Source organism: Tupaia chinensis, unplaced genomic scaffold (genome assembly GCF_000334495.1).
Source record: "Tupaia chinensis unplaced genomic scaffold, TupChi_1.0 Scaffold139457_1, whole genome shotgun sequence".
NCBI classification, from domain to species: Eukaryota; Metazoa; Chordata; class Mammalia; order Scandentia; family Tupaiidae; genus Tupaia; species Tupaia belangeri.
In genome coordinates, this window is record NW_006199342.1 from 928,811 (window position 1) to 940,824 (window position 12,014).

At 40.6% G+C, this 12,014-nt stretch overlaps 1 protein-coding gene across 1 annotated transcript in view; it reads left to right on the forward strand.

The window, feature by feature from the left end:
* Positions 1-901: 901 nt before the first annotated feature.
* STX11 (syntaxin 11) overlaps positions 902-12,014 on the forward strand; it is a 51,294-nt gene continuing 40,181 nt past the window's right edge. Inside the window, exons 1-2 of the mRNA XM_027765692.1 lie at positions 902-1,046; positions 1,157-1,350. Of these exons, the coding sequence (XP_027621493.1) occupies positions 1,278-1,350 (73 nt within the window). The 5' untranslated portion in view covers positions 902-1,046; positions 1,157-1,277. The remainder of the gene's footprint in view (positions 1,047-1,156; positions 1,351-12,014) is intronic.

The following is a 12,014-nucleotide window of genomic DNA, read 5'->3' on the forward strand; positions in this document are numbered from 1 at the left end:
CCTTAACCTCTGTGCCATCTGGTGAGCCAGTGGACTTTGGTTGTTTATGCCTCTGGTGACTGACTGAAGTCATGGCACAAACTCTGAAAATAGCAGACTTTAGATTGACAGAAACTGCACTATGCCAGCAGTCAAAAGATGCCTCCTGGATCAGCCCTGAAGTGCAATGGTCAGGAGTTGCACAGAGTAGGCTGAATCCCTCCTGGCCGGTCAGGGTACAAGTTCCGGGCTTGTCGGCTTGAAATGCACTCTGGGTGTGTATGCATGTGGCCAGGATCCTGATGGGATAGAGAATTGGAGGAAGAAGGATTGTTGCATGACCAGGCCTCATTGAGAAATGACTGTTCTCTCATTCATGGACATGCACCTTCTAGCATTGACCAGAGAGAGAGAGAAAGTGAGAAAGCAAGCCACCAGATCTGGGACTTGAACTGCAGTCAGCCATGTGGGAATCCAATGCCCCTAACTGCCACACCACCTGCTGGTATTTACTCTTTGACTTTTAAAAATTTTATGTAAGATCAATTTTTTTAATTTCCAAAAAGCATGCATGCTCTCCAGAGAGAGAGACAAAAAGAGAGGGAGAAAATAAAAGTACCCCTCAATGGAACAGGGTCACATCACAGTCCCTCCGTGGAAAAAATTAGGTGTAAATAAATTACATGCAGCACCCACCTTTGCATTATAATCAATTATGAATTCCATTTGCATGGGGGCATTTGTTTGTTTTGTAAATTTTTTTTGTGACTAGGGATGCAGAGTTGTGACAAAGGTTCCTGTTTCATAATTTACCTTTGTTCAACCAGCAACTTGTAGGAAACAAGGGCTTACAGAAATCAGATGGTGCAGTCTCTTTCAACATCCAGAGCTAGTGATGCAAGCCATGACGGTCCCTACCAAGGATTTCTCCTTGCACTGGGGACACACTAGTAGGTAAGGAGCTGTGGACCGAGAGGAGCCTCTGTCGGCTTCTGCAAGCCTTCTGCAACAAGATCATCCATCCCAGGGACAGGCATCCTCAAGGAGAGACTTGGTCCTTTGAATCCGTGAGTTCACTGCTTAGACTTCCGTTTTGCTCTATCGCTTTTAGTCAGTTGATTTGAAACACATTTTTTTTAGTGTGGTGCCAAGTACTGTATTTTTCAATTTTCTTTAGGGTCATGGAAGGATGCTAGCAGGGTGTGGTTCATGAACTTGCAGAAATGACAAACCATCTGTGAAGAAGGAATCAGTCCATCCAACCAGTGTGTTAAAGGAAAAATACAACAAATTAAAGCATGGAGCTCCAGCAAGGAGATGAGATGGATGAAGGGGAGGAAGAAGAGAAGAAAACCAGGTCTCAGCCCCAAAGTAAGGATTTCTGGTGTAGAAGTACAGAGTTTCCAAATAGATGACTCGAATTCATTTGCATAGCAGTATATAGCTGCCAAATAGATGGTTGGATTAATCTAAAATATAGATGTGAAAATGCTTAGCCTATTTGTGCAAATTATACTTGATGATTCACAATTATTCAAATTCAAAACCAGTACTGAAAGGCTTATGACTACACTATTATCTGCAACAAGCATGGCTTATTTGTTACATTCTGCTTATGCTTTTCTCTTTCACTCTGATCAGTTTTGCAGAAGGCGATGGTGCAAAAAGTTTACCAGAAATGAGTATTGAGTAACAGACTCATCTTAAAATACTTTTGCAAGTAGTTATGCAAAATCACAGTTGCAGAAAAATCCATTTACATCAAGAGCTCTTAAGCAGATCAACTATACAGTCTGTAGGCCAGACTTTGTTTTTAACCCTTTCTCTTTCATAGAGCACTTTTATTCTATTTGCATGCATGAAATAACAAGTACATACTGAAGAGGTGTCTTATAAAGAGCGCACAAACGTATCAGGATTTTTTTTACTTAACTGAAATTCAGGTTATAATAAAAATACAACTGTGCCATTTCAGAAAATTCAGGCACGGAAAAAAATGAATACCAAGATAATAATTTTCCACCACTAGTTTTTACCCTTCCTTTGTACCACGTGTGGAAAAATAAATGAGCGTATGAAGCAATAAGAAATTTGATTTTCTCTGAGTTACCCGTTGCATTTTCTTCTTCTTCTTCTTTTTTTTTTAAGGTGATTTTTGTAAACTTAACTAGTTTCACATTGCGTTTTGTAGATAACAGGATGGAAAAAATTATTTGCTTGGGAAAGTCCGTATTTTTTTTTTCTGTAGTCTTTAATGTTGTTCTTGGATTCTTTATTAGTTGTTAAGACACAGATTTTTGTGTCAGACACTAATATTTGAATCTAGAGTCTTGTTCTTGCTGGTACCTGGACAGTAGACAGAAGACTTGAGGCTCAGTTTCCTACTCTGTCAAATGGGGTTGAACTGTACACACCTCATAAATTTACAGTGAAAATTAAATGAGGTATATATTTAAAATGTTATACAGTCCTTGACACATTGGAACCAAACAGTAAGTGTTGGTTATCTTTAATATTGTTATTAGCATTATGAGGTTTATGTTTTCAGATGATCTGGCACTTGCTAATAATTATACATTTAAATCTTAAGTTTTAAGGGTTAGAAACAGCGTTCTCTGGTAAGGCTGTGATATTCAGTAGTGATGGCTCATTTGCAATATTGATGATGCTGCAAATTTCATAATGTATATCTAGAAGTAATTTAAAGCTTATTAAATATTAAAATATCTAAAACCATAATAACTAACTTGTTTACTTTATAAATTCTCTCTATTTCCATAAATTACGTTTTATGTAGAAAATCTATATGCACAAAGAATTGCCTGCAAATCTGAGACTATGTTCTAGTCTGAACATAGTGGAGAGCAATTTGTCTAACATACGATATGATTTCTTCATAAAGCTAACCAGCAGACTGAAATAAGGATATAATAATATCACCAGGGAGCATTTTTTTAAGGCCTGTAGTTATAACAGTTTCAGAGCTGGGATTTGGAGATTATAATCTAGCTAATAATTAAGGACGCTGTATCAGTTCTGGTCCCAAATGGAAACGGATGCGACATTCAAATTAAGATAATTCAAGCAGGATTTACAGATAAGGGCACCTTATAAGGTATGGGCAAGATGGAAGGGAACTATCATGGAACATTCCATGTGGGTCGGCCTTGTTGAGCATTTCATTACCGCTATACCACTGTCCGGACACTGCATACATATTTTTAAACAGCCTGTTTTCTCCCATCTAAAAGAAGAACTATTATTTTAAATGATAAATTGGCCCATTTTGGAAAAGTTTTTAAAATATGATTTGTGAAACAATCGGGAAGTGTTTACTGGGATCTAACATACTGAAGAGGTGTCTTATAAAGAGCGCACAAACGTATCAGGATTTTTTTTACTTAACTGAAATTCAGGTTATAATAAAAATACAACTGTGCCATTTCAGAAAATTCAGGCACGGAAAAAAATGAATACCAAGATAATAATTTTCCACCACTAGTTTTTACCCTTCCTTTGTACCACGTGTGGAAAAATAAATGAGCGTATGAAGCAATAAGAAATTTGATTTTCTCTGAGTTACCCGTTGCATTTTCTTCTTCTTCTTCTTTTTTTTTTAAGGTGATTTTTGTAAACTTAACTAGTTTCACATTGCGTTTTGTAGATAACAGGATGGAAAAAATTATTTGCTTGGGAAAGTCCGTATTTTTTTTTTCTGTAGTCTTTAATGTTGTTCTTGGATTCTTTATTAGTTGTTAAGACACAGATTTTTGTGTCAGACACTAATATTTGAATCTAGAGTCTTGTTCTTGCTGGTACCTGGACAGTAGACAGAAGACTTGAGGCTCAGTTTCCTACTCTGTCAAATGGGGTTGAACTGTACACACCTCATAAATTTACAGTGAAAATTAAATGAGGTATATATTTAAAATGTTATACAGTCCTTGACACATTGGAACCAAACAGTAAGTGTTGGTTATCTTTAATATTGTTATTAGCATTATGAGGTTTATGTTTTCAGATGATCTGGCACTTGCTAATAATTATACATTTAAATCTTAAGTTTTAAGGGTTAGAAACAGCGTTCTCTGGTAAGGCTGTGATATTCAGTAGTGATGGCTCATTTGCAATATTGATGATGCTGCAAATTTCATAATGTATATCTAGAAGTAATTTAAAGCTTATTAAATATTAAAATATCTAAAACCATAATAACTAACTTGTTTACTTTATAAATTCTCTCTATTTCCATAAATTACGTTTTATGTAGAAAATCTATATGCACAAAGAATTGCCTGCAAATCTGAGACTATGTTCTAGTCTGAACATAGTGGAGAGCAATTTGTCTAACATACGATATGATTTCTTCATAAAGCTAACCAGCAGACTGAAATAAGGATATAATAATATCACCAGGGAGCATTTTTTTAAGGCCTGTAGTTATAACAGTTTCAGAGCTGGGATTTGGAGATTATAATCTAGCTAATAATTAAGGACGCTGTATCAGTTCTGGTCCCAAATGGAAACGGATGCGACATTCAAATTAAGATAATTCAAGCAGGATTTACAGATAAGGGCACCTTATAAGGTATGGGCAAGATGGAAGGGAACTATCATGGAACATTCCATGTGGGTCGGCCTTGTTGAGCATTTCATTACCGCTATACCACTGTCCGGACACTGCATACATATTTTTAAACAGCCTGTTTTCTCCCATCTAAAAGAAGAACTATTATTTTAAATGATAAATTGGCCCATTTTGGAAAAGTTTTTAAAATATGATTTGTGAAACAATCGGGAAGTGTTTACTGGGATCTAGAAAGCACTGTCAGATAGAGTAACTGAAGAACTGTCTTTAATAATGAAAACATGCTGTTCTGCACTTCTAATACAGTAGCTACTAGTCATGGTGAGTCTTAAGCCCTCGAAATATTGCTAATGCCACTGAGGAGCTGAATTTTAATTTGTATTTCATTTTAATTAATTTAAATTTAATTAGCCACATGCAGCTACGGTAAGTTAAGTGCAGATCTAGAAAGAGATGTGTTAGCTGGGGCTTGCTGAGCACAAGTTGCTTCATTTAACCTTGTTTCCTTTTACAACAGGGTTAATGACAGGTATAGTTTCTCCAGAACTCCTAGGAGATTGGTTCCAGGATGCCCCCTGAATACCCAGATCCACAGATGTTCAAGTCACTTATCTAAAGTTGCCTCTTAATTGCATATAACCTCCATATATCCTCCTGTATACTTTAAATCACCTTACATTAATTATAATACCTAATATAACACTGTATAAATAGCATTTTTATTTGTATTTTAAAATGTTGTATTAGTTTTTCTTTGTCGTACTGTTATTTTATTTTATCGACTATTTTTCCATCCACTGTGAAGTCTGTGGACACAGAGGGGCAACTGTATCCATTGGCACATACAGCACCACGTGCCCTGCATGGTATCAATTAGAAAGAAGTCAAACATACACTAACAAAAACAGCAAGTGCTGCCATTGAGGTGGAGAAATTGGAATGCTTGTGTTTTGCTGGCATGAATGTCAAATGGTACAGCTGCTGTGGAAAATGGTACGATGATTCTACAAAAATATAATCATAGAATTACCATATGATCCAGCCATTTCACTTCTGAGTGTATACTCACATGAAGTGAAAGCAAGGATTTAAAGAGATACTTGTATACTCATGTTTATAGCAGCATTATTCACAATGGCCAGAGGAAACCCTTTGTCCAATAGCCCAAGTGCCCATTGGCTATGAATGGATAAATAAAATCTGGTATATTGATAAAAGAATGGGTAAATAAAATAGTGGGCTGTTATTCAGGTTTGAAAATGAGGGGAATTCTGATATATGCTACAAAATGGATGAACATTAAAGACATACTGAATGAAATAAGCCAGTCACAAAGAACGAACATAGGATTCCACTTACATGAGGTACTTAAAGTAGTCAGACTCGTAGAGACAGAAAGTAGGAGTGCCGGATGGTGGCACAGCGGTAAAAAGTGATGCTCTGCACGACTGACCCACATGGAAAGGTTCCAGGTTGGCGTCCAGAGACTTCTCTGAGTACACCAGTCACTGTGCCTAGGATCTGGGGCTATGGCTGAATTGCCGTATCGAGACCCTGTCGGGAATGGGTCTCTTTGTCTGTTTCTCTTTCTATGTCTCTTATTCATGGAAGAAAAAAAAAATAAAGTGAACAGCAACAATGAAAAAGAAAGTAAGGGTTGGGGAAAAGAGAATAGGGAGTTAGTGATGAATGGGTACAGAGTTTCAGTTGGGGTGAATAAAGAAGTTCTGGAGATGGACAGTGGTGATGGTTACCTGACAGTGTGCACATGCTTCAAGTCACGGAAGTGCACTTTCAAACGCTTACAGGGGCTCGTAATGCTGTCAACAATCCAAATGCACGTTCACAGTCCATGTACTTTCCCACTGTCCTACATGACCGTTTCACACTTTCTCTTCTCTCCTCAAACGTCCTCCCTACTCCTCATTTTATCTGATGACTTTGCCTTGTAACTTTTTCATTGATAACGCATGTTCCTGCCTCCACACTTAACCAGAATCTGTACAATACATTCTGCCTCCTCTTCTGGAGGATGAGGAAGGATGAACTCACTCTTCTACCATTTAACCCCAAGTCTCCATTTGTGCATTCGACCTCATCCCCCACTTACCTACTCAAGAACACTGGTCCAGCGAGTATTCCCTTTCTCTCCGGCATCATCACTTTTTCTTTCTTTTTTGGCTCATGGTCATGAGTGCACAAACATACATATCTTCTAATTAAAGAAACAAATGAACAAAACCCACCTCTCCTTTGACTGTATGATTCCTTCCAATTACAGCTTCCTGTCTCAGCCTCCACTTACACTCTTTTAAATCTCTCTGGGCCCATTCCAAACAGGCTTTAGCCACCCCACCACAACATTCTTAGCAAGTTCGCTATTGATCTCCATGTGGCTAAGCCATTGCTCACTTTTCAGTCCTAATTTTACTTATTTTTACCAGCATTTAATAGCTGATTGTTATTTCTTGAAACATTTTTTTCCCCATTTGGTTTCTGGAGCCCCATTTTTTTTTCAGTGTACCTCAGTATGATCTCACTGATCATACTTCTCATTCTCCTTTTGTGATTTTTTTTTTTTTAATGTTCCTGACCTCTGAATTTGGAGTGTCCCAGGACTGAGTTCAGACATCTCATTCCCAACTGTGCATCATGTATATGCTAAAGCCTCCTAAATTTTTATCATCTCAGATCAACTGCCACCTTGACAGTCTAACAACACCAAACTTCAAATGTCCAAAATGGAACTCTTCATCCCCACAAACCCTCCCTTTTGTCCCGCCACATCCCCGCCCCTGACTTACTTCTCAGGCAATCCTCCCCATCTCAAATTAAGAAGCCTCTTTTCTTCTAGTTGTTTTGAGTAAACACCTTCACTCATCCTTGACTCCTCTTTCTTGCTTATGTCTTGTGTCTAATTAATCAGCAAGCCCTTCAGTCTCTCTTTGTGAACCTCTCCAGAACCCGACCACTTCTCACCAGCCCAACTGCTATGGCTTTTTATTAGTCAAGATTCTTCAGAGAAAGAGAACCAGTTGATAGATATCTCATATGAGGGATGTATAGTGCGAGGAATGGGCTTATGGAGGCTGAGAAGTCCCAAGGTTGGCAGTCAGCAGACTGGAGACCCAGAAGAGCTGATGGTATAGTTCCAGGCTGAACACAAGTCTGAAGGCAGGAGAAGACCTAGGTTCCATTTTAAAGACAAGCAGAGAGATATTCATTTCTCCCTTGCTCTGCCTTTTTGTTCTATTCAGACCTTTAGTGGACTGGATGAACGTTATCACCACTGGGGAAGAAATTTCCTCTGCTTAGCTACCAACTCAGATATTAATCTCATCCAGAAACCCCCTCACAGACACACCCTAAATAATAATTAGCCAAATATTGGTACTTGGCCTAGCCGATGGTATGGTGGTTAAGGTGACTGGATCCCATATGGCCAGTTGTTCAAGTCCCGGCAGCATGAAAAACGTTGCTGGGTGTGTGTGTACGTGCCCAAACTCCTGAGAAGAAAATGGAGGAGAAGGGACTGCTGTATGGCCATCCTCCCAGGGGAGTGCTTTCCCTCTCTCTCTCTCTCTCCAGTGAGTATAGGCACCCTACAGCAGAAAACTAAGCAAAACAAAACAGATGTCTGGTACTTAATGGCTCACTCAAGTTGACATATAAAACTAACCATCACAGCTTCTAAAACTTGTTGACCTGCTTCCATCATTGCTCCTTAATATGTCTTTAATATAAGAATGGATTAAATATAAAGGCCATATCATATCATGACTCTGGAAAAGTCTTTAGTGTCTTCCTGTCTCTCTCAATCTCTTTTAAAACTTTTTTTTTTTTTATTAAGAGAGACTTTTTCTATAGGGTGCATGCACTCACTGTAGATACAGAGAGACAGAAAGAGAGAAAGTGAGAAACTATCCCCCAAGGGGGAAGGCCACGCTTCAATCCTTTCTCCTCCTGGGATTTTGGGCATGCGTGCACACATACCTGGTGTTAGTTTCAAACTGGCAGGTCTGAGACTTGAATCATGGTCAACCAATGGGAATCCAGCACCACAACTACTGTGCCACCTGCTTCCCTCAGTGTCTTCCTATCTCAAAGTAACATTTGCAGACTATCAAGGCTGCCATGCTCTGTCCCCACCCTTGCCCCATCACCTCTCACTCTTCCCCTGCTCTTGGTGTTCGGCCCACACTGATGTTTCTTCAAGAAACAAAGCATGTTCCTGCCTCATTTTTGCACAGAAATGCACGTCATGACTTTTCCAACTACCCAATACATGGCATATTCAACACTGTATTACAAAGTAGGCTTGGGGTTAGATGGTTGTGCCCAACTACAGACTAAAACAAGTGTTCAAAGTATATTTAAGGTAGGTTAGGCTAAGCTATAATGTTCAGGATGTTAAGTGTCTTAAATGCATTTTTTTGAGGCTTTTTTTGAGGGGGCGGAGAGGCTATAGGGTGTGTGTGCTCACCAGAGAAACAGTGAGAGAAGGAGAGAGAGAAAGTGAAAAATCCCTGCAGATCCCTAGGCTGAAAATAGTCTTCATCCAGATATCAACATTATTTCCTCCTCAGCAGTCTGCTTATGGTAGAGATTTTGGCAATAAACCTATTTTTAAATAATACAGTAGCCTCATCTTTCTGATTTTATTTTCTTTGTATTTTAGGATAATTTTAGATTACAGAAACATTGCAAAGAGAAGCAGAGAGTTCCCATAAGCTCCATCCTAGTTTCTCCTCGTGTTGCCTTCTTACATTAGAATGGTACATTCATCACCACTAATACAATTTAATATTTTATTACTAATGAAAATCCATGCCTTATTCAGATTTCCTTTTTGTCTAGTGTTCTTTTTCTGTTCCAGGATTCCATCCAGTACATCACATCATGTTGTCTCCTCTTTAGGGTTCCTTAGGCCGTGGGAGCTTTCCAGACTTTCCTCATTTTCTATGGCCTTGACAGCTTTGAGGAATACAGATGGTCCTTGGTTTACAACGCTTTGACTCAGGAGTCCTTGACTTGACAATAGAGTGAAAGCCTCACTCATTCATCAGAAACCATACTATCATTCTATTTTTCACATTCAGCACAGTATTTAATGAATTACTGGGTTGTCAGAAAAGCTATGGCTCATTTTTGCATAGAAACACACCTCATGACATTTCCAACTACCCAACACATGGCATATTCAACATTATATTACGAAGTAGACTTAGGGTTAGATGGTTGTGCCCAACTACAGACTAATATAAGTGTTCAAAGCATATTTAAGGAAGGTTAGGCTAAGCTATAATGTTCAGGAGGTTAAGTGTCTTAAATGCATTTTTTGAGGCTTTTTTTTTTTTTTTTGGCTTTAGGGTGTATGTGCTCACCAGAGAGACAGAAAGAGAAGGAGAGAGAGAAAGTGAAAAAATTACACTCAGGGGAGATGGTCATACCACAATTCCATCCCTTCCATTTTCCTCTTGGGATTTCGGGCATGCACACACATGTATGTGCCTGGTGTGAGTCTGAAGACACTGGGTCCAGGACTTGAACCATAGTTGGTAGTGGTGTGAGAATCCAGCACCTCAACCACTACACCATGTGCTGGTCCCTTTAACTTACAATATTTTTAACTTACTCTTCATCAGAAACCATACTATCATTCTTACAGTAAACACTTACAGTATTTTTAACTCCTTTTTAACTTACTGTATTTTCAATTTACAATGGGTTTTCTGGCATGTAACTTCGCTGTAAGTTTAGGAACATCTGTAGTGGCCACGTATTTTGTAGGATATCCTGCTATTGGAATTCGTTTGATATTTTTCTCACGAGAAGACTGGGATATGGGGTTTGGAGAGGAAAACTCAGTAGTAAAATGTCATTTCCATCATATCATATCAAGGATTCGTATCATCAACATGATTTATGTTGATGCTGACCTGGGTTCATGGCTGAGGGGGTATGTGTTAGGCTTCTCCATTGTAAAGTGACTCTTTTCCTCTTTTCCATACTGTTCTTTTTCACAGGAAGTCACTATGCCCAGCCAGCCCACGCTTACAGAGTGGAGAGTTTGAGGATGAACCATCTACATAAACTATACGTAATTCTGCGTTGGCAGATTCCGCCATTTATTTCTTCAGCCCCTTTTTATATGACCCATGGGTATTTTTTCAATAGTGTAGGTTGTTTTTCAAAGTAGTATAGGTTGTAATCTCACACTACTTTATTCGCTGGGTGGCTCCAACTATTCCAATTTTGGACATACGGAGCTCTTTCAGTTGCCTCTTGTTTCTTTGACATTCCCTCAACAATGCAGGGTGATTGGCCCCCTGCCCCTGCTTTTTACATGTGTATGCTGCTTTATTTATTTATTTTCTTTATTCATGACAGAACATATACACATGCAAGAGTGAGAGAGAGAGAGAGAGACCCTCTACAGGGTATGGTCATGTCCCCTCCTCCAGTCCTCCTGCCCATCAGATCCTAGGCCCTTGGCTGGAGTACCTGCAAGTGGCAGGAAGACTAGACCATGGTTGCCATGTGGGACCCAGCTTCTCTTGAGCAGCACATTATTGCTGGGCCAGACAGCAAGGCCTGTTGTTTAAAGACCAGTCCTGAGGCTTACATCAGCTTCCAGAGTAGCTGGGACTACAGGTGTCAGCCCCTGCCTGCTGGCTTTTCTGAGGGCAGGCAAGGACTCTGACCCAGGTCGCCCTTGAGGCCTTGCACCAGCAGCTAATGCGGGCTCCCCAACGGGGCTTTTTTGTTTTTTGTTTTGAGCACCGCTTACTTTTATGTTTCAGCCTCATTTTCTAAGTACTTCATGCTGCCTCTGTTTTTCTCCTCACTACGATGCCCATCCGAGGACAGGGTCTTGGCAGCGTTTTTGACCACGCTAGCTAGCATCCTCTGCACTCTTGCAGAGGCTCAGTTGACACTAAATGAAGGAATGAATCCGGCTGGTGCAGAGGCCGATTGGGGTTCTGGAGGGACTTAGCCTGGGTGTGACCCGCATTCTCCTGACTCTTGTTGCCTCACTGGTTCCCTCTTGACGCAGGGCTGGCCTCAGCCTCTCGCGCCCCCAGGCTCCCCGCCCTCGGCCCCTGCCACATTCAGAAACGGCTTCTGTGTCCTCGCCACGAAAACACACAGGACACAAAATGTCACCAGCGCTGCGGGGATTCCAGGGGAAAGTCCATCGCCTGCAGCCTGGCCCACCTCCTTGCCCAGTGGGCGAGAGGAAGGGGGGGCTAGGGGGAGAGAGGCTGGGCGGCAAACACCCTTCTCCCTTGGCGGGTTCGGGCTCCCCCACGGGCGCATCCGGGGGCGCACAGGACAGGCTGGAGCGCGGCGCGGTTGCTGGCAGTCAGCCGCTCGGACTCCTGGCGGGGAGGGAACCCGCGCTGGCCGCGGCCGCCGCGCACCACGCTGTCATTCCGGGGCGGGG